The sequence below is a fragment of the Pogona vitticeps genome, chromosome 4 (assembly GCF_051106095.1).
Source record: "Pogona vitticeps strain Pit_001003342236 chromosome 4, PviZW2.1, whole genome shotgun sequence".
Taxonomy (NCBI): domain Eukaryota; kingdom Metazoa; phylum Chordata; class Lepidosauria; order Squamata; family Agamidae; genus Pogona; species Pogona vitticeps.
The window spans coordinates 240,639,605-240,666,832 of record NC_135786.1 but is presented as its reverse complement, the minus strand read 5'-3'; the positions used below and the strand labels follow the sequence as shown (position 1 = coordinate 240,666,832).

The following is a 27,228-nucleotide window of genomic DNA, read 5'->3' as shown; positions in this document are numbered from 1 at the left end:
CCTTCCCAAATCCCATTCCAGACAGACGGGACAGGGGGACACTGTGGTTGATAGGATTGAACGCCACTGAGAGGGGTCCAGCAAAACCAAGAGGGACACCCCACACACGCTGTATGTGTTGATTTTGGTGTTGATTTTGGTTCCCATTTCTCAGAATGGTACTGCATTTGTTTATTCCTTTTTAATATTTATATACTCATTGCTTTTAGCTTTAATTATTGTCTTCCAACGATGCAAGGTCCTTTTAGGGAGGAAGTTGGATTAAAAATATTTTAAATAAATATGGAGTAGATAAGATGGGGGAGAAAGCTGCCCACTCCCCCTGTGGTCTCTTGTTCTGAATGGCCTAACTAGGGTGAGGTGGCACAGGGGCTGCGGAATCCTTCAAGGAGGGACAGGGCACAGAAGGCAGTGCCCAAGGCAGGTGGCTCCCAGCTTCATCCCCTCCTCCAGGGTTTCTACCCGGAAAGAGACACAAGGGCCTCCGGATCGTTGGACTAATGTGTTAGGCTTCTGTGGGTAGGAGCCCTCCGCTTGCTCTGTTCCACCTACAACTCTGGAGAGGGAGAGGGAGAGAAGGTTTTGTCATGGCTGAGGTGAACCAAGCTGTCTTTTCATCCAGACTCGATGGAGCCCTGCAGAGAGCCTGGTTCTGTGGGGCACCCCCTCTACAGCCTCTAACAGTCGACCTCTCCTCCTCCCGTCAGGAGCTGGACCTTGCCTCAGTTAGACACAAACGGCTGTAACGGGTTTTCCATGGGGCTGCCCTTGCAAAGGGGCTGGTAATGATGCATGCAGTGCCTCGTTGTCTGGAACACAGACTAGCAGTCCTGCAGGTTGCCCCCATGGGCTTCCTAGGTCCACAGGCACGGCGCTTGGAGCCCTCCACAGATCACCTGGAAGACCTCCTGGGTGTTTCAGAGGCAGCCTCAGAGGCTCAGTTTGATGGCCCACCATCAAAATCTTTGAGACGAGGGACAGGGATCTCTCGGAGGTGTCCCCATCCTCTTGGAATCCCCTGTCAGGGCATCTATTTACAGGTTTGCCTTCAGAAGGCCTGAAAACCTCTACAAATGTATTCATTAAGTGTGCCATGAGCTGGGGCTATACTTTTAACTACTACATACTGTTCTTTCATCCAGGAGGGCTTTGGCCTGAAACATGGAATATAAATAATGAAACACATGTACAATTAAAGGAAAGGAAAGGAATGGATAGGGAAACCTCTTTATCCATGGCTGCAAGGTCTGGAGGTGGATCGACCTGCCCAGACCCAAGAAAACACTTCAGCGCAACCAGAACATTTATCAGACAAGTGGCCAGTAGCCGTTTATTGCCAGCAGAAACAGACAAGCTTAGCTGCTCTGTTATCGAAGAGATCCTTTCAATGGGGCTGCAATCAGAGGTCTGGCAGGTTCCGGATCAACGGGGGGCGGGGGTGGGCGGCTGACACCACTGGAATGATCCCTTCCATTTCTCCTTTCCTGGAGTTTTCTGTACACACAGCTGTTGTTAGACTGAAGCTCCTAAGCGGCATTTCCTAGGAAGAGTTGCAAAATTTGCAAATACATATATGAGCAGAACAGCTTGCAAAAGAAACTTGGATTGACCATCATCTGTCTATGTGTATGTGTGTGCGTGTGTACGCGCACACTCAAGATACTTCAGACAAGAGCCAGTTGGGCCAGGCGCATCAGCCTACGGAGTGCCAGCAACTCTTTTAGGAACTGTCTCAAAAGGGGTCAATGAAGACATGGTCCCCCCGCCCAGAAGGAAACCCAGCCAGCCCAGAGCCTGTTCTGTGTGCACTTTTCTGGAAGCAAGCGGCATTGTGACAGATCCTGGCGAAAGGCAGAAACCGTTTCCCCTTCCGTGGTGCTCCCGGTGGGGCCAGAGAGGGCAAAAGACCCAGATGCTGGAGCACTTATGGATGGTCCCCTCGATCCTTCCAACAAAGTGCCCCCTTCATGCAGGACTTCTTCTTCTTCTTGGCAGACTTGCCACCTTTCCTTTCCGCCTCTTCAATCATAGCCACAAGGGTTGTAACCATGGCTTGGATGGGTAAGGTCCCGGCTCGGTACAGTTCCAGGAGCTCCTGCCTCTTATCCTGTGGGACATATTTAGAAAAGAGAAGGTCCAGCACACAGACCTTCTGCCCTTTGTACTCCCCGACAGCCACAGGGACCATGGTGGTCCGCAAGGATTTCTTCAGCCGCAGCTGCTGGGCATGAGAGTCTTCCGAGGTCTCAGCTTGCTTCCCCTCAGCCAGGCAGCCGTCCCCTCTGCTCCCGGACGGGCTGCTCTCCGGCCTCTCTGCTTCTGTGAGGATGTTGGTGAGAAGGCCAGCCAGTTCCTGAGGAGAGAGAGCTCCCGCTTCAAATTGGCTTAGCAGTTCCTGCTTCTTCTCTTCTGGGACATAGTTGGAAGAGAGCAGCTCCCAGCAAGACACCTTCTGTCCCTGGAGAGCCCCAGTAGGTACAATGAAAGTCTCAGAACGCAACGTCTCTTCTACAGAGAGGAACTCAGGCAGGAAAGAAGGCTGACATTTTCCTGATGGTCCCATCTCTTGAACAGGACAATTCACATGACTCAGTTCAGTGACTTTGTCCTCCTCTGTCTTATTGACAATGGTGGTGACCACGGTTTCCATTTGGTCGGTGGTGAGTATGCCGGACCTGTAGAGCCGAAGGAGCTCCTTCCTCTTCCCTTTGGGGATGTACTTGGAGTGAAGCAGATCCCAGACCGAAACCCTCTGCCCGTGGAACTTCCCAGCCGCCACGTTGACCATCCGGGACTTCAGAGCCTCCTCCTGCTTCTCTCCCAGAACCACAGCCTCCTCCTCCTGCTCCTCTGCCTCCTCCTCCTCCTCCTCATCATCATCATCATCGCCATTGCCCTCCTGTTCTGCTCTCACAGAAGTGTCCTTTTTAGGGATTCCTGTGTGGGGGGTTGTGGTGCCTTCCCAGTGGCCTGCCTGGGCGTGCGATGCTTCTTTGGCTTTCTCCTCCTCCATCTTGTTGACGATGGTGGTGACCACGGTTTCCATTTGGTCGGTGGTGAGTATGCCGGACCTGTAGAGCCGAAGGAGCTCCTTCCTCTTCCCTTTGGGGATGTACTTGGAGTGAAGCAGGTCCCAGACCGAAACCCTCTGCCCGTGGAACTTCCCGGCCGCCACGTTGACCATCCGGGACTTCAGAGCCTCCTCCGGCTTCTCTCCCAGAACCACAGCCTCCTCCTCCTGCTCCTCTGCCTCCTCCTCCTCATCATCATCATCATCGCCATCGCCCTCCTGTTCTGCTCTCACAGAAGTGTCCTTTTTAGGGATTCTTGTGTGGGGGGTTGTGGTGCCTTCCCAGTGGCCTGCCTGGGCGTGCGATGCTTCTTTGGCTTTCTCCTCCTCCGTCTTGTTGACGATGGTGGTGACCACGGTTTCCATTTGGTCGGTGGTGAGTATGCCGGACCTGTAGAGCCGAAGGAGCTCCTTCCTCTTCCCTTTGGGGATGTACTTGGAGTGAAGCAGGTCCCAGACCGAAACCCTCTGCCCGTGGAACTTCCCGGCCGCCACGTTGACCATCCGGGACTTCAGAGCCTCCTCCTGCTTCTCTCCCAGAACCACAGCCTCCTCCTCCTGCTCCTCTGCCTCCTCCTCCTCATCATCATCATCATTGCCATCGCCCTCCTGTTCTGCTCTCACAGAAGTGTCCTTTTTAGGGATTCCTGTGTGGGGGGTTGTGGTGCCTTCCCAGTGGCCTGCCTGGGCGTGCGATGCTTCTTTGGCTTTCTCCTCCTCCGTCTTGTTGACGATGGTGGTGACCACGGTTTCCATTTGGTCGGTGGTGAGTATGCCGGACCTGTAGAGCCGAAGGAGCTCCTTCCTCTTCCCTTTGGGGATGTACTTGGAGTGAAGCAGGTCCCAGACCGAAACCTTCTGCCCGTGGAATTTCCCGGCCGCCACGTTGACCATCCGGGACTTCAGAGCCTCCTCCTGCTTCTCTCCCAGAACCACAGCCTCCTCCTCCTGCTCCTCTGCCTCCTCCTCCTCATCATCATCATCATTGCCATCGCCCTCCTGTTCTGCTCTCACAGAAGTGTCCTTTTTAGGGATTCCTGTGTGGGGGGTTGTGGTGCCTTCCCAGTGGCCTGCCTGGGCGTGCGATGCTTCTTTGGCTTTCTCCTCCTCCGTCTTGTTGACGATGGTGGTGACCACGGTTTCCATTTGGTCGGTGGTGAGTATGCCGGACCTGTAGAGCCGAAGGAGCTCCTTCCTCTTCCCTTTGGGGATGTACTTGGAGTGAAGCAGGTCCCAGACCGAAACCCTCTGCCCGTGGAACTTCCCGGCCGCCACGTTGACCATCCGGGACTTCAGAGCCTCCTCCTGCTTCTCTCCCAGAACCACAGCCTCCTCCTCCTGCTCCTCTGCCTCCTCCTCCTCATCATCATCATCATTGCCATCGCCCTCCTGTTCTGCTCTCACAGAAGTGTCCTTTTTAGGGATTCCTGTGGGGGGGGTTGTGGTGCCTTCCCAGTGGCCTGCCTGGGCGTGCGATGCTTCTTTGGCTTTCTCCTCCTCCGTCTTGTTGACGATGGTGGTGACCACGGTTTCCATTTGGTCGGTGGTGAGTATGCCGGACCTGTAGAGCCGAAGGAGCTCCTTCCTCTTCCCTTTGGGGATGTACTTGGAGTGAAGCAGGTCCCAGACCGAAACCCTCTGCCCGTGGAACTTCCCGGCCGCCACGTTGACCATCCGGGACTTCAGAGCCTCCTCCTGCTTCTCTCCCAGAACCACAGCCTCCTCCTCCTGCTCCTCTGCCTCCTCCTCCTCATCATCATCATCATTGCCATCGCCCTCCTGTTCTGCTCTCACAGAAGTGTCCTTTTTAGGGATTCCTGTGTGGGGGGTTGTGGTGCCTTCCCAGTGGCCTGCCTGGGCGTGCGATGCTTCTTTGGCTTTCTCCTCCTCCGTCTTGTTGACGATGGTGGTGACCACGGTTTCCATTTGGTCGGTGGTGAGTATGCCGGACCTGTAGAGCCGAAGGAGCTCCTTCCTCTTCCCTTTGGGGATGTACTTGGAGTGAAGCAGGTCCCAGACCGAAACCCTCTGCCCGTGGAACTTCCCGGCCGCCACATTGACCATCCGGGACTTCAGAGCCTCCTCCTGCTTCTCTCCCAGAACCACAGCCTCCTCCTCCTGCTCCTCTGCCTCCTCCTCCTCCTCATCATCATCATTGCCATCGCCCTCCTGTTCTGCTCTCACAGAAGTGTCCTTTTTAGGGATTCCTGTGTGGGGGGTTGTGGTGCCTTCCCAGTGGCCTGCCTGGGCGTGCGATGCTTCTTTGGCTTTCTCCTCCTCCGTCTTGTTGACGATGGTGGTGACCACGGTTTCCATTTGGTCGGTGGTGAGTATGCCGGACCTGTAGAGCCGAAGGAGCTCCTTCCTCTTCCCTTTGGGGATGTACTTGGAGTGAAGCAGGTCCCAGACCGAAACCCTCTGCCCGTGGAACTTCCCGGCCGCCACGTTGACCATCCGGGACTTCAGAGCCTCCTCCTGCTTCTCTCCCACAACCACAGCCTCCTCCTCCTGCTCCTCTGCCTCCTCCTCATCATCATCATCATCATCGCCATCGCCCTCCTGTTCTGCTCTCACAGAAGTGTCCTTTTTAGGGATTCTTGTGTGGGGGGTTGTGGTGCCTTCCCAGTGGCCTGCCTGGGCGTGCGATGCTTCTTTGGCTTTCTCCTCCTCCGTCTTGTTGACGATGGTGGTGACCACGGTTTCCATTTGGTCGGTGGTGAGTATGCCGGACCTGTAGAGCCGAAGGAGCTCCTTCCTCTTCCCTTTGGGGATGTACTTGGAGTGAAGCAGGTCCCAGACCGAAACCCTCTGCCCGTGGAACTTCCCGGCCGCCACGCTGACCATCCGGGACTTCAGAGCCTCCTCCTGCTTCTCTCCCAGAACCACAGCCTCCTCCTCCTGCTCCTCTGCCTCCTCCTCCTCCTCATCATCATCATTGCCATCGCCCTCCTGTTCTGCTCTCACAGAAGTGTCCTTTTTAGGGATTCCTGTGTGGGGGGTTGTGGTGCCTTCCCAGTGGCCTGCCTGGGCGTGCGATGCTTCTTTGGCTTTCTCCTCCTCCGTCTTGTTGACGATGGTGGTGACCACGGTTTCCATTTGGTCGGTGGTGAGTATGCCGGACCTGTAGAGCCGAAGGAGCTCCTTCCTCTTCCCTTTGGGGATGTACTTGGAGTGAAGCAGGTCCCAGACCGAAACCCTCTGCCCGTGGAACTTCCCGGCCGCCACGTTGACCATCCGGGACTTCAGAGCCTCCTCCTGCTTCTCTCCCACAACCACAGCCTCCTCCTCCTGCTCCTCTGCCTCCTCCTCATCATCATCATCATCATTGCCATCGCCCTCCTGTTCTGCTCTCACAGAAGTGTCCTTTTTAGGGATTCCTGTGTGGGGGGTTGTGGTGCCTTCCCAGTGGCCTGCCTGGGCGTGCGATGCTTCTTTGGCTTTCTCCTCCTCCGTCTTGTTGACGATGGTGGTGACCACGGTTTCCATTTGGTCGGTGGTGAGTATGCCGGACCTGTAGAGCCGAAGGAGCTCCTTCCTCTTCCCTTTGGGGATGTACTTGGAGTGAAGCAGGTCCCAGACCGAAACCCTCTGCCCGTGGAACTTCCCGGCCGCCACGCTGACCATCCGGGACTTCAGAGCCTCCTCCTGCTTCTCTCCCAGAACCACAGCCTCCTCCTCCTGCTCCTCTGCCTCCTCCTCCTCCTCATCATCATCATTGCCATCGCCCTCCTGTTCTGCTCTCACAGAAGTGTCCTTTTTAGGGATTCCTGTGTGGGGGGTTGTGGTGCCTTCCCAGTGGCCTGCCTGGGCGTGCGATGCTTCTTTGGCTTTCTCCTCCTCCGTCTTGTTGACGATGGTGGTGACCACGGTTTCCATTTGGTCGGTGGTGAGTATGCCGGACCTGTAGAGCCGAAGGAGCTCCTTCCTCTTCCCTTTGGGGATGTACTTGGAGTGAAGCAGGTCCCAGACCGAAACCCTCTGCCCGTGGAACTCCCCGGCCGCCACGTTGACCATCCGGGACTTCAGAGCCTCCTCCTGCTTCTCTCCCAGAACCACAGCCTCCTCCTCCTGCTCCTCTGCCTCCTCCTCCTCCTCATCATCATCATTGCCATCGCCCTCCTGTTCTGCTCTCACAGAAGTGTCCTTTTTAGGGATTCCTGTGTGGGGGGTTGTGGTGCCTTCCCAGTGGCCTGCCTGGGCGTGCGATGCTTCTTTGGCTTTCTCCTCCTCCGTCTTGTTGACGATGGTGGTGACCACGGTTTCCATTTGGTCGGTGGTGAGTATGCCGGACCTGTAGAGCCGAAGGAGCTCCTTCCTCTTCCCTTTGGGGATGTACTTGGAGTGAAGCAGGTCCCAGACCGAAACCCTCTGCCCGTGGAACTTCCCGGCCGCCACGTTGACCATCCGGGACTTCAGAGCCTCCTCCTGCTTCTCTCCCAGAACCACAGCCTCCTCCTCCTGCTCCTCTGCCTCCTCCTCCTCCTCATCATCATCATTGCCATCGCCCTCCTGTTCTGCTCTCACAGAAGTGTCCTTTTTAGGGATTCCTGTGTGGGGGGTTGTGGTGCCTTCCCAGTGGCCTGCCTGGGCGTGCGATGCTTCTTTGGCTTTCTCCTCCTCCGTCTTGTTGACGATGGTGGTGACCACGGTTTCCATTTGGTCGGTGGTGATTATGCCGGACCTGTAGAGCCGAAGGAGCTCCTTCCTCTTCCCTTTGGGGATGTACTTGGAGTGAAGCAGGTCCCAGACCGAAACCCTCTGCCCGTGGAACTTCCCGGCCGCCACGTTGACCATCCGGGACTTCAGAGCCTCCTCCGACTTCTCTCCCAGAACCACAGTCTCCCTCTCCTTGTCCTTGCCAGATGCATTTTCATCATCATCTCCCCTGGATATGCCCGTGGTTGCCATGTGGTGGGACTGCGTGGTTGTGGCCTCCACTAGCAGGGCAGCCAGGATACTTCGGAGCTCCTCAAGTGTCAGTCTCCCGCTCTTGTATTTGGCCCAAAGTTCTTCCCGCTGGCACTCTGAGATGTCCTGGGAAAAGAGCAGATCCCAGAGGGAGACATCCTGACCTCGGACCATCAGGGTGAGGTCCTGCAAGCTCTCTTCGCCGTGGCCTTGGGACAGGTCCTCATGGGATGCTTGATTGGTTTCCTTGTTCAGAGATTGGTTAATGATGGCAATTATTTCTGTTTCCGTTTGATCCAGTGTGAGTTTGCCTGATTTGAACAGATGCAGGAGCTCTTCCCTTTTCTCCTCAGGGATATAATGAGAATGGAGGAGATCCCAGAGGGAATCCAGTTGTGTGAAAAACCCAGTCCCAGAGGTCTCAACCCGTCTGGATTTCAAAGCATTCTCTCTCTGCAGTGGCTGTTCTGTCCAACAAGCGGCAAAGGTTTCAGCTGATCTTGGGTCTTCCCTGGGAAGTTCCCCAGTGCTGCCTGATCCATAACAGGGACTTTCCGTTTCGGTAATAAGGGTGGTAATGCTTGTAAAATTTTCTTTCACACTCACAGTGGGGGAACCATGGCGGAGCAAAATTTCTTCTTTATTAATATGCGCAACACACCTTGAAAAGAAGGGGTCCCACACAGAGGCTCGCGCTCCTTGGATCTCACGGATGGTCACATCAATCTTCTCCCGGCCTAAGGTGCGCTGCAAAAGATCATACTGTGATGACGGTGGGACTTCAGCTTCGCCTGGCTCCAAAACATCACAGCGAACCGGTTCCATCTCCTCCTTGACTTTGTTCCCGGAAAGGGACATGACTAGGGTTTTCATTTCGTCCAGCGTGAGAGAGCCCGACTCGTACAAGTGCAAGAGCTCCTGCCTCTTCTCCTCAGGAATATGCGTGGAGTGAAGAAGATCCAACACAGAAACGTCACTCCGAGGCTGCTTGCGTAAAGGGAGTCCAGCCCTCTGAGACTTCGGAGGTATCTCATTTCTTCTAAATTCTGAGATGGCAAATTCCTCTCCTTCCTCAGCTGAAGACACACTGCTGCATGTTATATTCAGTGCTGAATGTTTGTTACTGCAATCTTCCATTTCGGTAATTAAGGTGGAAATAATTGCAGTAAGTTCCTCTGGGGTTAAGTGGCAATCTCTGAATATGCACAGAAGCTCTTCCCGTTTGTTCTCTGAAATGTATTGGGAAAAAAGGAGGTCCCAGAGGGACACTTCTTGGCCTTGGAACTGGCCGATGTGCAGCACCACCGTGTGGTTGCGCAAGGGGTCTTCCCAGCTGCCCGCCTGGGCGTGGGTCGCTTCCTTGGCTTTCTCCTTCTCCGTCTCGTTGACGATGGTGGTGACCACGGTTTCCATTTGGTCGGTGGTGAGTATGCCGGACCTGTAGAGCTGCAGGAGCTCCTTCTTTTTTCCTTTGGGGATGTACTTGGAGTGAAGCAGGTCCCAGACAGAAACCCTCTGTCCGTGGAACTCCCCGGCCACCACGTTGACCATCCTGGACTTCAGAGCCTCCTCCTGCTTTTCTCCCAGAGTCACAGTTTCCGCCTCCTCCTCCTGATTGCCATCGCCCTCCTGGTCTGCTCTCACAGGGCTGCCGTGGCTTCCTGCGTCTGGGCCTGTGGGGTGTCTGCGTCCTCTGGTCACGCCTTCGGCAAGGAGGGCAGCCAGGATTTCAATCAGTTCCTCCAGGGTCACGTTGCCAGTTCGGTATTTGCTCAGAAGCTCCTCCCGCTGGCGCTCGGAGATGTGCTGGGAGAAGAGGACGTCCCACACGGAGAGCTGCTGATCTTGAAACTCAGGAAGGGAGACCTGGATGCGCTGAGCCCTCAAGGTGCTCTCCCAGTTTCCTTCGTTTGGGGAGAAAAGCCCAGGATCCCTTTCTCTGCCTCCCAACTCTGGGTCTCGGCTCTTCGCTTTAACTTCCAATTTCCTAGTGGTGGCCTGTTTCTTTTGGACGAGGGTGGTGAGGACACTGATGAGCCGCTCCATAGGCAGCAAGCCTCTGCGGTAGAGATCCAGTAACTCTGTCCTCTTTTCCTCGGCAATGTAGTCGGAGAACAGCAGGTCCCACACAACCACGGGGTGACCCTGGTGCTCTCCTGTGGGCATGCTGACGGTTCTGGACCTCAGGGCCTCCTCTACGGTCTCTTCCCGGTGTGCTCGGTCGGTGGCGGCTCCTGGTGGCTTTGCCCCATGGGTGGCGGGGGCTTCTTGTTGGCCACTTTGCTCAGTGCTCCGTTCTTCCGTCTCGAGGACGGTGGCGGTGAGGCTTTGGGTGAGGGCCTGCAACGTTAGCGTTCCTGTTTTGTACTGCCGTAGAAGCTCTTCTCTCCTCTGCGGAGGTATGTACCTGGAGAAGAGGAGGTCCCACAAAGAGACGGCCTGGCCCTGAAAGAGCCCTACGTCCATCCTGACCGTTGCCGACTGCAAAGCTTTCCGTGTGTTCTCGTTCAGAAGGAAGGAAGAGGAGCCCTTTTCCATCACGTGGAGCATCAGCAGGCCGGTGTGGGGGTCTGGGAGACAGCGATTGAGAAGCTGCATGTAGGTCAGGTTTTCATGAGTGTTAGGATCAAAGAAGCCCTTGGTGTCGTCTGAGGGGTCTGAGAGCGTTTTGTTCATTTCCTCGTCAAAGAAGCCCCGCCGGTAGGCCACTTCCACGGGCAGGCGATGGCTGTGCACGGGGTCAATGATGCCCCCGGTAGCGATCTGAGCCTCCAGCAGGCGGATGCCATGGTCTTTGACTATCAGACCTTTCTTCATGGCCTGGAAGAGGGAGAGATTGCTCTCTGTGTAGGGATCCTTATATCCAGTCACGGCTCTCTCGGCAGAGAGGAGCTTCTCCCGCAGCTCGGCACCCACCACCTCAGCAGCGACGGCTTCATCGACGGAAAGCTTCCTGTTCTGCAGAGGGTCGGTGATGAACCCCGTGGCGGCCTGTGCCTCCAGCAGCACCAGGGCAGTGCCCGGCCGGAGAATGCCCTTCCACATGGCCTGGTAGATGGTCATCTTCTCCATTTTGGTAGGGTCTGACCTGGTGGGCACCAGCACCCCAGCAATGCAGCTGGTGCCTTCCAGGTACCGCTTGACCGAATCCATTTCCGTGATCTCCTCCACCGTCTTGGTGCCCTGCGTGAGCTTCGAGAGCATGTCCTGGTCTATGATCTGGGCGTTGAACAGTTCTGAGGCGGTCACCTGCCTCCTGAGACCCGAGAATTTCAGCTGGTGGCTCTTCTCTTCCATCTCCTCAATCAGGGTGACGACCAATTGGACCAGCTGCTCTGTGCTCACATTTCCTGCCAGGTGCTTGTCCAGCAGCTCGTGTCGTTTCTCTGCCGTGACGTATTTGGAGAAGAGAAGCTCCCACAGGGAACATGACTTGCCTTGGAACTCGCCAACCGACACCTCCACCTGCACCTGCCGCAAAGCGGTTTCCAGTTGGCTGTCTGTTGCGGAAATGGAAGGCCCACCTCCCAGAGGCCCGGTTCCCTCTCCGGGTGGGGAGCTGGCCCCTTCCGCTCCCTTGCCAGAGCTTCCTCCTCCCTCTGAGAGAAGGGGAGCCAGAGCGCCTATCATTTCCTGAAGGCTCAAGGTACCCGAACGATATTTCATCAGGAACTCCTCTCTCTGGGCTTCGGGAACGTACTGGGAAAAAAGGAGGTCCCAGAGGGACACTTCTTGGCCTTGGAACTGGCCGACGTGCAGCACCACCGTGTGGTTGCGCAAGGGGTCTTCCCAGCAGCCCACCTGGGCGTGGGTCGCTTCCTTGGCTTTCTCCTTCTCCGTCTCGTTGACGATGGTGGTGACCACGGTTTCCATTTGGTCGGTGGTGAGTATGCCGGACCTGTAGAGCTGCAGAAGCTCCTTCTTTTTTCCTTTGGGAATGTGCTTGGAGTGAAGCAGGTCCCAGACAGAAACCCTCTGTCCGTGGAACTCCCCGGCCGCCACCTTGACCATCCTGGACTTCAGAGCCTCCTCCTGCTTTTCTCCCAGAGTCACAGTTTCCGCCTCCTCCTCCTGATTGCCATCGCCCTCCTGGTCTGCTCTCACAGGGCTGCCGTGGCTTCCTGCGTCTGGGCCTGTGGGGTGTCTGCGTCCTCTGGTCACGCCTTCGGCAAGGAGGGCAGCCAGGATTTCAATCAGTTCCTCCAGGGTCACGTTGCCAGTTCGGTATTTGCTCAGAAGCTCCTCCCGCTGGCGCTCGGAGATGTGCTGGGAGAAGAGGACGTCCCACACGGAGAGCTGCTGATCTTGAAACTCAGGAAGGGAGACCTGGATGCGCTGAGCCCTCAAGGTGCTCTCCCAGTTTCCTTCGTTTGGGGAGAAAAGCCCAGGATCCCTTTCTCTGCCTCCCAACTCTGGGTCTCGGCTCTTCGCTTTAACTTCCAATTTCCTAGTGGTGGCCTGTTTCTTTTGGACGAGGGTGGTGAGGACACTGATGAGCCGCTCCATAGGCAGCAAGCCTCTGCGGTAGAGATCCAGTAACTCTGTCCTCTTTTCCTCGGCAATGTAGTCGGAGAACAGCAGGTCCCACACAACCACGGGGTGACCCTGGTGCTCTCCTGTGGGCATGCTGACGGTTCTGGACCTCAGGGCCTCCTCTACGGTCTCTTCCCGGTGTGCTCGGTCGGTGGCGGCTCCTGGTGGCTTTGCCCCATGGGTGGCGGGGGCTTCTTGTTGGCCACTTTGCTCAGTGCTCCGTTCTTCCGTCTCGAGGACGGTGGCGGTGAGGCTTTGGGTGAGGGCCTGCAACGTTAGCGTTCCTGTTTTGTACTGCCGTAGAAGCTCTTCTCTCCTCTGCGGAGGTATGTACCTGGAGAAGAGGAGGTCCCACAAAGAGACGGCCTGGCCCTGAAAGAGCCCTACGTCCATCCTGACCGTTGCCGACTGCAAAGCTTTCCGTGTGTTCTCGTTCAGAAGGAAGGAAGAGGAGCCCTTTTCCATCACGTGGAGCATCAGCAGGCCGGTGTGGGGGTCTGGGAGACAGCGATTGAGAAGCTGCATGTAGGTCAGGTTTTCATGAGTGTTAGGATCAAAGAAGCCCTTGGTGTCGTCTGAGGGGTCTGAGAGCGTTTTGTTCATTTCCTCGTCAAAGAAGCCCCGCCGGTAGGCCACTTCCACGGGCAGGCGATGGCTGTGCACGGGGTCAATGATGCCCCCGGTAGCGATCTGAGCCTCCAGCAGGCGGATGCCATGGTCTTTGACTATCAGGTCTTTCTTCATGGCCTGGAAGAGGGAGAGATTGCTCCCTGTGTAGGGGTCCTTATACCCAGTCACGGCTCTCTCGGCAGAGAGGAGCTTCTCCCGCAGCTCGGCACCCACCACCTCAGCAGCGACGGCTTCATCGACGGAAAGCTTCCTGTTCTGCAGAGGGTCGGTGATGAACCCCGTGGCGGCCTGTGCCTCCAGCAGCACCAGGGCAGTGCCCGGCCGGAGAATGCCCTTCCACATGGCCTGGTAGATGGTCATCTTCTCCATTTTGGTAGGGTCTGACCTGGTGGGCACCAGCACCCCAGCAATGCAGCTGGTGCCTTCCAGGTACCGCTTTACCGAATCCATTTCCGTGATCTCCTCCACCGTCTTGGTGCCCTGCGTGAGCTTCGAGAGCATGTCCTGGTCTATGATCTGGGCGTTGAACAGTTCTGAGGCGGTCACCTGCCTCCTGAGACCCGAGAATTTCAGCTGGTGGCTCTTCTCTTCCATCTCCTCAATCAGGGTGACGACCAATTGGACCAGCTGCTCTGTGCTCACATTTCCTGCCAGGTGCTTGTCCAGCAGCTCGTGTCGTTTCTCTGCCGTGACGTATTTGGAGAAGAGAAGCTCCCACAGGGAACATGACTTGCCTTGGAACTCGCCAACCGACACCTCCACCTGCACCTGCCGCAAAGCGGTTTCCAGTTGGCTGTCTGTTGCGGAAATGGAAGGCCCACCTCCCAGAGGCCCGGTTCCCTCTCCGGGTGGGGAGCTGGCCCCTTCCGCTCCCTTGCCAGAGCTTCCTCCTCCCTCTGAGAGAAGGGGAGCCAGAGCGCCTATCATTTCCTGAAGGCTCAAGGTACCCGAACGATATTTCATCAGGAACTCCTCTCTCTGGGCTTCGGGAACGTACTGGGAAAAAAGGAGGTCCCAGAGGGACACTTCTTGGCCTTGGAACTGGCCGACGTGCAGCACCACCGTGTGGTTGCGCAAGGGGTCTTCCCAGCAGCCCACCTGGGCGTGGGTCGCTTCCTTGGCTTTCTCCTTCTCCGTCTCGTTGACGATGGTGGTGACCACGGTTTCCATTTGGTCGGTGGTGAGTATGCCGGACCTGTAGAGCTGCAGAAGCTCCTTCTTTTTTCCTTTGGGAATGTGCTTGGAGTGAAGCAGGTCCCAGACAGAAACCCTCTGTCCGTGGAACTCCCCGGCCGCCACCTTGACCATCCTGGACTTCAGAGCCTCCTCCTGCTTTTCTCCCAGAGTCACAGTTTCCGCCTCCTCCTCCTGATTGCCATCGCCCTCCTGGTCTGCTCTCACAGGGCTGCCGTGGCTTCCTGCGTCTGGGCCTGTGGGGTGTCTGCGTCCTCTGGTCACGCCTTCGGCAAGGAGGGCAGCCAGGATTTCAATCAGTTCCTCCAGGGTCACGTTGCCAGTTCGGTATTTGCTCAGAAGCTCCTCCCGCTGGCGCTCGGAGATGTGCTGGGAGAAGAGGACGTCCCACACGGAGAGCTGCTGATCTTGAAACTCAGGAAGGGAGACCTGGATGCGCTGAGCCCTCAAGGTGCTCTCCCAGTTTCCTTCGTTTGGGGAGAAAAGCCCAGGATCCCTTTCTCTGCCTCCCAACTCTGGGTCTCGGCTCTTCGCTTTAACTTCCAATTTCCTAGTGGTGGCCTGTTTCTTTTGGACGAGGGTGGTGAGGACACTGATGAGCCGCTCCATAGGCAGCAAGCCTCTGCGGTAGAGATCCAGTAACTCTGTCCTCTTTTCCTCGGCAATGTAGTCGGAGAACAGCAGGTCCCACACAACCACGGGGTGACCCTGGTGCTCTCCTGTGGGCATGCTGACGGTTCTGGACCTCAGGGCCTCCTCTACGGTCTCTTCCCGGTGTGCTCGGTCGGTGGCGGCTCCTGGTGGCTTTGCCCCATGGGTGGCGGGGGCTTCTTGTTGGCCACTTTGCTCAGTGCTCCGTTCTTCCGTCTCGAGGACGGTGGCGGTGAGGCTTTGGGTGAGGGCCTGCAACGTTAGCGTTCCTGTTTTGTACTGCCGTAGAAGCTCTTCTCTCCTCTGCGGAGGTATGTACCTGGAGAAGAGGAGGTCCCACAAAGAGACGGCCTGGCCCTGAAAGAGCCCTACGTCCATCCTGACCGTTGCCGACTGCAAAGCTTTCCGTGTGTTCTCGTTCAGAAGGAAGGAAGAGGAGCCCTTTTCCATCACGTGGAGCATCAGCAGGCCGGTGTGGGGGTCTGGGAGACAGCGATTGAGAAGCTGCATGTAGGTCAGGTTTTCATGAGTGTTAGGATCAAAGAAGCCCTTGGTGTCGTCTGAGGGGTCTGAGAGCGTTTTGTTCATTTCCTCGTCAAAGAAGCCCCGCCGGTAGGCCACTTCCACGGGCAGGCGATGGCTGTGCACGGGGTCAATGATGCCCCCGGTAGCGATCTGAGCCTCCAGCAGGCGGATGCCATGGTCTTTGACTATCAGACCTTTCTTCATGGCCTGGAAGAGGGAGAGATTGCTCTCTGTGTAGGGATCCTTATATCCAGTCACGGCTCTCTCGGCAGAGAGGAGCTTCTCCCGCAGCTCGGCACCCACCACCTCAGCAGCGACGGCTTCATCGACGGAAAGCTTCCTGTTCTGCAGAGGGTCGGTGATGAACCCCGTGGCGGCCTGTGCCTCCAGCAGCACCAGGGCAGTGCCCGGCCGGAGAATGCCCTTCCACATGGCCTGGTAGATGGTCATCTTCTCCATTTTGGTAGGGTCTGACCTGGTGGGCACCAGCACCCCAGCAATGCAGCTGGTGCCTTCCAGGTACCGCTTGACCGAATCCATTTCCGTGATCTCCTCCACCGTCTTGGTGCCCTGCGTGAGCTTCGAGAGCATGTCCTGGTCTATGATCTGGGCGTTGAACAGTTCTGAGGCGGTCACCTGCCTCCTGAGACCCGAGAATTTCAGCTGGTGGCTCTTCTCTTCCATCTCCTCAATCAGGGTGACGACCAATTGGACCAGCTGCTCTGTGCTCACATTTCCTGCCAGGTGCTTGTCCAGCAGCTCGTGTCGTTTCTCTGCCGTGACGTATTTGGAGAAGAGAAGCTCCCACAGGGAACATGACTTGCCTTGGAACTCGCCAACCGACACCTCCACCTGCACCTGCCGCAAAGCGGTTTCCAGTTGGCTGTCTGTTGCGGAAATGGAAGGCCCACCTCCCAGAGGCCCGGTTCCCTCTCCGGGTGGGGAGCTGGCCCCTTCCGCTCCCTTGCCAGAGCTTCCTCCTCCCTCTGAGAGAAGGGGAGCCAGAGCGCCTATCATTTCCTGAAGGCTCAAGGTACCCGAACGATATTTCATCAGGAACTCCTCTCTCTGGGCTTCGGGAACGTACTGGGAAAAAAGGAGGTCCCAGAGGGACACTTCTTGGCCTTGGAACTGGCCGACGTGCAGCACCACCGTGTGGTTGCGCAAGGGGTCTTCCCAGCAGCCCACCTGGGCGTGGGTCGCTTCCTTGGCTTTCTCCTTCTCCGTCTCGTTGACGATGGTGGTGACCACGGTTTCCATTTGGTCGGTGGTGAGTATGCCGGACCTGTAGAGCTGCAGAAGCTCCTTCTTTTTTCCTTTGGGAATGTGCTTGGAGTGAAGCAGGTCCCAGACAGAAACCCTCTGTCCGTGGAACTCCCCGGCCGCCACCTTGACCATCCTGGACTTCAGAGCCTCCTCCTGCTTTTCTCCCAGAGTCACAGTTTCCGCCTCCTCCTCCTGATTGCCATCGCCCTCCTGGTCTGCTCTCACAGGGCTGCCGTGGCTTCCTGCGTCTGGGCCTGTGGGGTGTCTGCGTCCTCTGGTCACGCCTTCGGCAAGGAGGGCAGCCAGGATTTCAATCAGTTCCTCCAGGGTCACGTTGCCAGTTCGGTATTTGCTCAGAAGCTCCTCCCGCTGGCGCTCGGAGATGTGCTGGGAGAAGAGGACGTCCCACACGGAGAGCTGCTGATCTTGAAACTCAGGAAGGGAGACCTGGATGCGCTGAGCCCTCAAGGTGCTCTCCCAGTTTCCTTCGTTTGGGGAGAAAAGCCCAGGATCCCTTTCTCTGCCTCCCAACTCTGGGTCTCGGCTCTTCGCTTTAACTTCCAATTTCCTAGTGGTGGCCTGTTTCTTTTGGACGAGGGTGGTGAGGACACTGATGAGCCGCTCCATAGGCAGCAAGCCTCTGCGGTAGAGATCCAGTAACTCTGTCCTCTTTTCCTCGGCAATGTAGTCGGAGAACAGCAGGTCCCACACAACCACGGGGTGACCCTGGTGCTCTCCTGTGGGCATGCTGACGGTTCTGGACCTCAGGGCCTCCTCTACGGTCTCTTCCCGGTGTGCTCGGTCGGTGGCGGCTCCTGGTGGCTTTGCCCCATGGGTGGCGGGGGCTTCTTGTTGGCCACTTTGCTCAGTGCTCCGTTCTTCCGTCTCGAGGACGGTGGCGGTGAGGCTTTGGGTGAGGGCCTGCAACGTTAGCGTTCCTGTTTTGTACTGCCGTAGAAGCTCTTCTCTCCTCTGCGGAGGTATGTACCTGGAGAAGAGGAGGTCCCACAAAGAGACGGCCTGGCCCTGAAAGAGCCCTACGTCCATCCTGACCGTTGCCGACTGCAAAGCTTTCCGTGTGTTCTCGTTCAGAAGGAAGGAAGAGGAGCCCTTTTCCATCACGTGGAGCATCAGCAGGCCGGTGTGGGGGTCTGGGAGACAGCGATTGAGAAGCTGCATGTAGGTCAGGTTTTCATGAGTGTTAGGATCAAAGAAGCCCTTGGTGTCGTCTGAGGGGTCTGAGAGCGTTTTGTTCATTTCCTCGTCAAAGAAGCCCCGCCGGTAGGCCACTTCCACGGGCAGGCGATGGCTGTGCACAGGGTCAATGATGCCCCCGGTAGCGATCTGAGCCTCCAGCAGGCGGATGCCATGGTCTTTGACTATCAGACCTTTCTTCATGGCCTGGAAGAGGGAGAGATTGCTCTCTGTGTAGGGATCCTTATATCCAGTCACGGCTCTCTCGGCAGAGAGGAGCTTCTCCCGCAGCTCGGCACCCACCACCTCAGCAGCGACGGCTTCATCGACGGAGAGCTTCCTGTTCTGCAGAGGGTCGGTGATGAACCCCGTGGCGGCCTGTGCCTCCAGCAGCACCAGGGCAGTGCCCGGCCGGAGAATGCCCTTCCACATGGCCTGGTAGATGGTCATCTTCTCCATTTTGGTAGGGTCTGACCTGGCGGGCACCAGCACCCCAGCAATGCAGCTGGTGCCTTCCAGGTACCGCTTGACCGAATCCATTTCCGTGATCTCCTCCACCGTCTTGGTGCCCTGCGTGAGCTTCGAGAGCGTGTCCTGGTCTATGATCTGGGCGTTGAACAGTTCTGAGGCGGTCACCTGCCTCCTGAGACCCGAGAATTTCAGCTGGTGGCTCTTCTCTTCCATCTCCTCAATCAGGGTGACGACCAATTGGACCAGCTGCTCTGTGCTCACAGTTCCTGCCAGGTGCTTGTCCAGCAGCTCGTGTCGTTTCTCTGCCGTGATGTATTTGGAGAAGAGAAGCTCCCACAGGGAACATGACTTGCTGTGGAACTCCCCAGCCCCCATGTTGACCATCCGGGACTTCAGAGCCTCCTCCTGCTTTTCTCCCAGAGTCACAGTCTCCTCCTTCTCCTCCTGATTGCCATCGCCCTCCTGGTCTGCTCTCACAGGGCTGCCATGGCCGGGGCTTCCTGCGTCTGGGCCTGTGGGGTGTCTGCGTCCTCTGGTCACGCCCTCAGCAAGGAGGGCAGCCAGGATGTCTATCAGTTCCTCCAGGGTCACGTTGCCAGTTCGGTATTTGCTCAGAAGCTCTTCCCGCTGGCGCTCGGAGATGTGCTGGGAGAAGAGGACGTCCCACACGGAGAGCTGCTGATCTTGAAACTCAGGAAGGGAGACCTGGATGAGCTGAGCCCTCAAGGTGCTCTCCCAGTTTCCTTCGTTTGGGGAGAAAAGCCCAGGATCCCTTTCTCTGCCTCCCAACTCTGGGTCTCGGCTCTTCGCTTTAACTTCCAATTTCCTAGTGGTGGCCTGATTCTTTTGAACGAGGGTGGTGAGGACACTGATGAGCCGCTCAATAGGCAGCAAGCCTCTGCAGAAGAGATCCAGTAACTCTGTCCTCTTTTCCCCGGCAATGTAGTCGGAGAAAAGTAGGTTCCATATGGAAGGCTGCTCACTTTGAGCCTTTTCTGGATATATATTAATTGTTTTTGTTTTCAATTCTTGTTGTTTTTCCTCATTCTTATGTTCAATATTATCCTGTGTTTGTGATGTTTTTTCATTGCTGGTCCTTGGATTCTCAAGTTTTTTCTCTGGTTTGTGGATGTGCTCTTCTGTCTCATAGATGGTGGATTTTAGGGTAGTTATCATTTCCTGAACAGTTATTCCACCAACTCCGTATTGGTTTAGCAGTTCTTTCCTTTTGGTTTCAGGAATATATCTAGATAAGAGGAGGTCCCAGGCAGACACTGTGTTTCCTTGCCAATTTCCCACATCAATGTTGATTGTTACTGACTGCAAAGCCTGCCTTATCCTTTCGTCTGAGGAATGGGCATTTAATTGTTGGTCCTGTATTTGCAGCATCAGGAGTCCTGTGTCTGTGTCACAAGTACAGCGTTGGAGCAGCTGCATGTACGTGAGATTCTCATGAGTGTTTGGATCAAAAAAGCCTTTGGTATCATCTGTGGGATCTGTGAGGATCTGATTCATTTCTTCATCAAAATAGCCCCGCTTGTAGGCCACCTCCACAGGGACACGATGGCTGTGCATGGGGTCAATGATGCCCCCCGTGGCTATCTGGGCCTCCAGCAGGCGGATGCCATGTTCCTTGAGGATCAGGCCTTTCTTCATTGCCTGGAAAAGGGAAATTTTTCCCCCAGTGTTTGGATCAGTATACCCAGTGACTGCTTTCTCTGCAGATAGGAGCTTGTTCTGAATTTCTCCACCCACCAGTCCAACAGAGATGGCCTCACTGACAGACAATTTTTCATTTTTCAGTGGGTCAAGGAGGAACCCCGTGGCGGCCTGTGCCTCCAGCAGTACCAGGGCAGTGCCCGGCCGGAGAATGCCCTTCCACATGGCCCGGTAGATGGTCATCTTCTCCATTTTGGTAGGGTCTGACCTGGTGGGCACCAGCACCCCAGCAATGCAGCTGGTGCCTTCCAGGTACCGCTTCACCGAATCCATCCTGGCGACCTCTTTTGCTGTTTGTTTTCCTTCCTCCAAGTTCTCCATTGTATCTTGACTGATTATGTCAGCTTTCAGCAGTTCTGAGGCGGTCACTTGCTTTCGTAGCCCTTGGAACCACACCTCCCTCCTGGTCTGTTCTTTTTCTTTTACCATGTTCAGAATTTCATTGGTGATGTGTTGCAGAACTTCTGAAGGTCCTTGTTTGTATTTCTGAATGAGTTCTTTCTTCTTTTCTTCATTAATGTAGTCTGAGGAAAGAAGCTCCCACAGAGAGATGGTCTGTCCTCTGAATTTCCCAAGGGTAACATTTACTTTGGTGGAAGAAAGAATGTTTTTTGTGACCTCATCTACATAGAAATACTCCGTTTTGTCTAACAAGGGTAGGAGGTACATCCCTGAGTCGGCATCTTTGACGCATCTCTCCAGGAGCTGTGCATAGGTGACCCTTTCCTGTGTGTTGGGGTCCACAAATCCTTTATTGGCATATTCTGCATCAGAAAGCCAGAGGAACGTACCATCGTCCAAATGGCCCCGCTTGTAGGCCACCTCCACAGGGATGCGATGGCCGTAGAAGGGATCCATGATGCCACCGGTGGCAATCTGGGCCTCCAGAAGGCGGAGGGCAAGCCCTTTCTCTATAATGTTCTTCTTCATGGCCTGGTAGAGAGACACTTTGTTCCCTGTGGTGGGATCAGTGTACCCAGTCATAGCTTTCTCTGCAAGGTGAAGCTTTGTCTGAACATCTTTGCCCACAAGCCTCGCAGAGACAGCCTGGTCAACAGAGAATGTTTTCTTTTTCATCGGGTCAGTGAAGAGCCCAGTAGCCGCCTGGGCTTCCAGCAACATCAGGCCATTTTTTGGTGAGAGAAGCCCTCTCTCCATGGCCTCGCAGACAGTCATCTTTTGCCCTTTGGCCAGGATCCCCGCAATGCAGCCGGTTCCCTCTAGGAATCTTCTCACTGAGTCTTTCTGGACCAGCTGCTGAAGGACGTCTGGCCCTCGATGGAGACCATCCAGCGTCTTCTTGTCAATGATCTCAGAATTGAACAGATCTGCAGCTGAAACCTTCCCTACTGGTCCTTTCAGCTGGAACGCCTGAGCTTTCTGCTCAGTTTCCTCAACAACAGTGTAGATGGCTTTGCCAAGCTGCTCCAGGGTCATGCTTCCTCCCTTATATTGGCTTACCAGGTCTTTCCTTTTCTGTTCATGGATATATGGGGAACAGAGGAGGTCCCACATGGAGACGGCTTGGCCTTTGTACCTGCCTACATGCATCTGCATTGGTTGTGCTTTCAGAAATTGCTTGGTGGCCTCATCAATGTAGAAGTACCTTCCCCCTCTTTTGACTATCTGCAACATATATAGCCCTGTCTCTGGGTCCTGGACGCATCGTTCTAGGAGCTGCAGGTAAGTGAGGTTCTCGTGGGTGTTGGGGTCAAAGAAGCCTTTGGTGTCATCTGTGGGGTCTAAAAGGATTTGGTTCAGCTTTTCATCAAAGTAGCCTCGCTTGTAAGCAACCTCCACAGGGATGCGGTGACTGTGGACAGGGTCAATGATGCCCCCAGTAGCTACCTGGGCCTCCAGGAGGCGGATGCCATGGCTCTTCACAATGAGCTCCTCCTTCATGGCCTCAAAGAGGGAGATCTTTCTTCGGGTGTAGGGGTGTGTGTATCCTGTCACGGCCTTCTCTGCGCTCAGCAACTTCCCGTAGGTCTCCCTCCCAATTAGCCCCATGGCCACGGCCTCATCTACTGACAGCCTCTTGTTTCCCACAGGGTCAATGAGGAACCCAGTGGCGGCTTGGGCCTCCAGCAGGACGAGAGCGGCTCCTGGCCTGAGAAGGCCCTGCCGCATGGCCTGGTAGATGCTCATTCTCTCACGGCTTGGCTGCAGAAGAACTCCAGCAATGAAGTTGCTGCCTTCCAGGTACTGCCGAACAGAATCCATCTGAGTCACTTCCTGGACCGTTTTCCTCCCCTGCCTCAGATCATCTAGAGTCCTCTTGTCTATCAGCTGAGACTGGAAGAGGTCCGAGGCTGACACCTGCTTGCGTAAGCCCTTGAACGCAAATTTCTGGCCTTGCTGCTCTGTCTCTTCCATGATCTGGGTAATGGCTGCTATCATCTCCTGAAGCGCCTCAGCCTTCTTTTCTTTGTAAATGAGCACCAGCTCTCTCCGCTTGCTTTGGGTGATGTACTCAGAATTGAGCAAGTCCCAGAGGGAAACCTCTTGACCTCGGAATCGGCCAACATTGACACAGACAGTGATGGATTTCAGAGCGTCCATGGTGTGCCGGTCCCCATAGAAGGCTGCGTCTTTGGAGAGTGGGAGCAGCAGGAGGCCAGTCGCTGGGTCCCTGAGACACCTGTCTTTCAGCTGCTGATAGGTCAGACTCTCCTGCGTATTAGGGTCAAAGAAGATACAGGTCTCATCGTTGAGCTGAGAAAGGGCCTTGTGCATGTCTTCGTCATAGAAGCCGAGCCTGTAGGCAGCCTGGAGAGGAAGATGGTGGTGATGGACAGGATCGACAATGCCACCGGTGGCTAACTGAGCCTCAAGCAAAGGGATGCCGACATGGGAAGGGATTAGCTCCTTTCTGATTGCCTGGCACACTGAGATGGGCTTTCCAGAGTAGGGGTCAGGATAGCCTGTTATGGCCCTCTCTGCCTGCAGCAGTTGCCCCATGAATTCCTCACCCACAAGGCCAGCCTTGATGGCGTCCTCCACTCCAAGTTTCTGGTTGGTCACTGGGTCTATAATGGAACCCGTGGCTGCCTGAGCTTCCAGTAGCCTTGTCCCCGTACCCGGCAGAAGGAAGCCATTCTGCATGGCCTGGTAAATTCCCATTTTCTCCTTGGCATCCTGAATGAAAACTCCAGCAATGCTCCCAGTGCCACTCAAGTATTTCTTCACACTTTCCATCTCGGACACTTCCCTGGCTGTCCTCCTGCCTTGAGCCAGCTCCGCAAATGTCTCTTCTGAAATGATGCCTGTATCCAGAAGCCAGACTGCAGGCACTTCACCCCTCAAGCCTTGGAAGGTGACCTGGGTCTGGGCCTTAATTTCTATGTCCTCAACAAGCCCCTGGACATGGGAGACCAGCTGCTGAAGGGAAATGGCCTTTGACCTAAACTTCTCCAAGAACTCACTTCTCTGCTCCTCGGTGAAGTAGCCAGAGCTGAGGAGCTCCCAGAGGGAGATGCCTCTGTCCTCCAAAAGGGTCTCCCGGAACTGCTGCTCAATCTGCTCATCTGTGGAGATGGGAGAAGCTGCTTCAGAAAGAGGCAACAGGTGAATGCCAGAAGCTTCATCTCTCTCACACTGATGGATCAGCTGGCCATAGGTGACCTTCTCCTTCCAGTCAAGGGTGCTGAATGCCTTGGTGTCACTGCTAGGGTTGGAAAGCGCTTTGTGGAAGTCCTCATCCAGGTAGCCTTTCTTCTGGGCAAATTCGACGGGGACATAGTGGCCACTGTGCGGGTCCATGACCCCTCCAGTAGACAGCTGAGCATCCATCAGCTGCATGGCCTGTTTGTCAGCCACAAGGCCCTTCTTCATGGCTTGGAAGAGTGAGATCTTCTTGCCCGTGAAGGGGTCCTGGTAGCCAGTGACAGCTTCTTCTGCCCGATGTAGCTTCTCGTATAGCTCCGGGCCAATTACGCCTTCCCTCACAGCCTCGTCCAGGCAGAGTTTCTGGTTGTTCACTGGATCAATGATGAAGCCCGTGGCCGCCTGGGCCTCAAGTAGTGGCAGCGCCACTCCTGGCAACACCATATTCCTCTTCATGGCTTCATAGAGACTCACTCTCTCGTGAGAGGGCCGCAACACGATTCCCCCAATGCTGCCCGTGCCATACAGGTATTTTCTAACTGAATCCATGCTCAGCACCTCCTCTGGGCTCACAGTGCCCTCCAGCAGCTTTTCAAAGAGGTCCCGGTCAATTATGCCTGTCTCCAGCAGGTGGTGGGCCGTGACGCTGCCCCTGATGGCTGGGAACTGGATACGGGCCCATTTTTTCATCTCTTCTTCCAAAAGGAGACGGATTTGCTCGAGGGTGACCTTGCGCAGGGAATAATGGTTGAGTATTTCCCTCCTCTTGCCCTCGCTGAAGTACTCTGAGTTCAGCAAATTCCACACAGAGACTCTCTGGCCTTGGAAACGGCCGTACCTGACCAGGAGCCAGGAGTGCTGAAAGGCCTGCCTGGTGGTGTCATCGATCAACGGGCGCCTCCTGCTGTTGAGAGGCAGGAGGCAGAGGCCAGTGGAGGGCTCCGTGAGGCACTTTTCCTTCAGCTGCAAGTAGGTGAGGTTCTCCTGGGTGTTGGGGTCAAAGAACCCCTTGGTGTCGTCACTGGGGTCGGAAAGGATTAGGTTCAACTTCTTGTCAAAGTAGCCCCGCTTGTAGGCGGCTTCCACAGGCAGGCGGAGGCTGTTCACGGGGTCAATGATTCCTCCGGTCGCAATCTGGGCTTCCAGGAGGCGGATGGCGTGTTCCCTGACAATGAGGTCCTTCATCATGGCTTGGAAGAGGGAGATCTTACTTCCCGTGTAAGGGTCCCGGAAGCCGGTGACTGCCTTCTCGGCGGCCAGGAGCTTGTCGTACACATCTGGGCCGATGACTTTGGCCCGCAGGGCCTCGTCCACAGTGTATTTCTGGTTTGCCACGGGGTCGATGATGTACCCAGTGGCGGCCTGGGCCTCCAGCAGGATGAGGGAGGTGCCTGGGCACAGAAGGCCTCTCCTCTTGGCTCGGTAGATGCTGATCTTCTCTTGGGAGTCAGGCAGGAGCAGCCCAGCAATGCTGCCGGTGCCTTCCAGGTACCTCCTCACCGTGCCCACGCCAAGGACCTCTTTGGCCAAAGTTTCCCCGTGTGTTAACTTCTCGAACAAATCTTTGCTGATAATTTCAGAGCTCAGGAGCTGGGCAGGGGTCACCTTGTCCCTCAGACCTTCAAAAGTGACTCTTGAGTTGGCAGAGACTTGCTGAACCATGCCAATGACTCTGTCTGCCAGGGCCTGAGTGGAAAGGCTGCCTGAGCAGAACTGCTGGGTGAGAGCCCTGCGCTGCTCCCTGGTCAAGTAGTCTGAGAACAGCAGCTTCCAGAGGGACACGGGGCACCCTCTGAGGTGGCCGCAGGGCTTGGGCACCATCGTGCTTTTCAGAACACACTGGGTCCTCTGGTCAATGAAAGGATGCTCCTTCCCAGGGTTGCTAGAAAGGGGCAAAAGACACAGCCCGGTGTCTGGGTCTGCAACACACCTTGACAGCAGTTCTGCATAGGACATGTTCTGCTTTGAATTGGGCTCAAAGAACCCCCGAGTGTCATTTGTGGGGTTGCAGAGGAGGCTGTGTGTGTCTTTGTCCAGATGGCCCCTCTGGCAAGCCACCTCCAAAGGGAGCCGGTGGTGAGTGTGTGGGTCAATGATCCCACCCGTGGCGAGTTGGGCCTCCAGGAGGAAAATGCCAGGGTCCCTGGGCACAAGACCCTTCTTCATGGCTTGAAAGAGGGACAGCGTCTCCCCTGTGTAGGGGTCTTTGTACCCTGTCATAGCCTTCTCTGCTGAAGACAGCTTCTCGTACAGCTCCGGCCCAACGACTCCTGCCTGGACGGCTTCATCAGCAGCGAAACTCTTATTCTTTATGGGGTCTATCAAGCCTCCTGTAGCCGCCTGAGCCTGCAGGAGAATCTCTGCTGTGCCAGGCATTAAGAAGTGTTCCGACAAGGCCTGGTAAAGACTCCTGCTCTCGCCAGTTTGCAGGATGGCCACACCAGCTATGCTGTTTATTCCTGACAGATACTGCTGGATAGCATCCATCTCAGCCACCTCCTGTGCTGTGACCTTCCCATCGTGGAGGGCTTTGAATGTGGTTGAGTCAAGGATTCCAGAATCCAGCAGCTCGTGGCTACAGACTGTCCCTCTCAGCCCAGGGAAAGAGATTTTCAGTGGCAGCAAAAGCAGGCCTGTGCTTGGACTCGCAATGCATCTTCTCATCAGCTCAAAGTAGGTGACCTTCTGGTTGCTGTTAGGATCCAAGAAACCCTTGAACTCTTCGTTCCCAGGATCAGAGAGAATGTTGCTGAGGTCTTCATCCAGGTATCCATGTGCACAGGCCTCTTCCAAAGGGAGACGGCGGCCAGTGGTGGGCTCAATTATACCTCCAGTGGCTATCTGGGCTTCCAGGAGATGGAGGCCCTCTTCCCTCCCAATCAGCTCTTTCTGGATGGCTTGGTACAGAGAGATCTTCTCCTCGGTATAAGGGTCGGTGAAGCCTGTCACGGCTCGCTCGGCGCACAACAACCTCTCCTTCATTTCTAGTCCTGCTAATCCCATCCCCAGTGCCTCTGCCACAGAGACCAGCTGCTTTCTAATGGGGTCAACAATGCCGCCTGTGGCTGCCTGTGCCTCCAGAAGGACCAGTGCTAGGTCAGTCTGAAGCAAGTGCTCTCGGGAAGCATCAGACAGGCTCAGTGTCTTGCTGGAGGCCTCCACGTAGACCCCCGCAATGCAAGGGATGTGTGTTTGGGTTGCTGCAGTTGCAGTGCCTCCTGCCACAGCCACTGACCCCATGGGTCCCTGTACCGCAGGTTCCCTTGCTTCCATTCTTGGGTTATTCCGGCTCCCTCCTCCTGTAGGCAAATGAACCAGCTGCTCGTGTCAGGAATGGTAACTGTGGTTCTGGAAAGAATGGACAGAAAGGGGAGCATTAGCTGTGTGTTTTCAGAGGCTTCCCTGGTGAATGGATGGTGCAGGGGAGGGGGTGGCAAAGGCCAGCTTCAGGAATGTTAGCC

At 55.8% G+C, this 27,228-nt stretch overlaps 1 protein-coding gene across 2 annotated transcripts in view; it reads right to left on the bottom strand.

Moving 5' to 3' along the window:
* Nucleotides 1-1,303: 1,303 nt before the first annotated feature.
* EPPK1 (epiplakin 1) overlaps nt 1,304-27,228 on the bottom strand; it is a 36,774-nt gene continuing 10,849 nt past the window's right edge. Inside the window, exons 2-3 of one of the 2 annotated variants that reach the window (XM_078392077.1) lie at nt 5,201-27,115; nt 1,304-4,813 (exon numbers count right to left, since the gene is read on the bottom strand). In XM_078392077.1, the coding sequence (XP_078248203.1) occupies nt 1,925-4,813; nt 5,201-27,040 (24,729 nt within the window). In that variant the 5' untranslated portion in view covers nt 27,041-27,115 and the 3' untranslated portion in view covers nt 1,304-1,924. Of the gene's footprint in view, nt 27,116-27,228 lie in introns of both variants that reach the window. The other variant, XM_072999482.2, reaches the window with a different exon arrangement.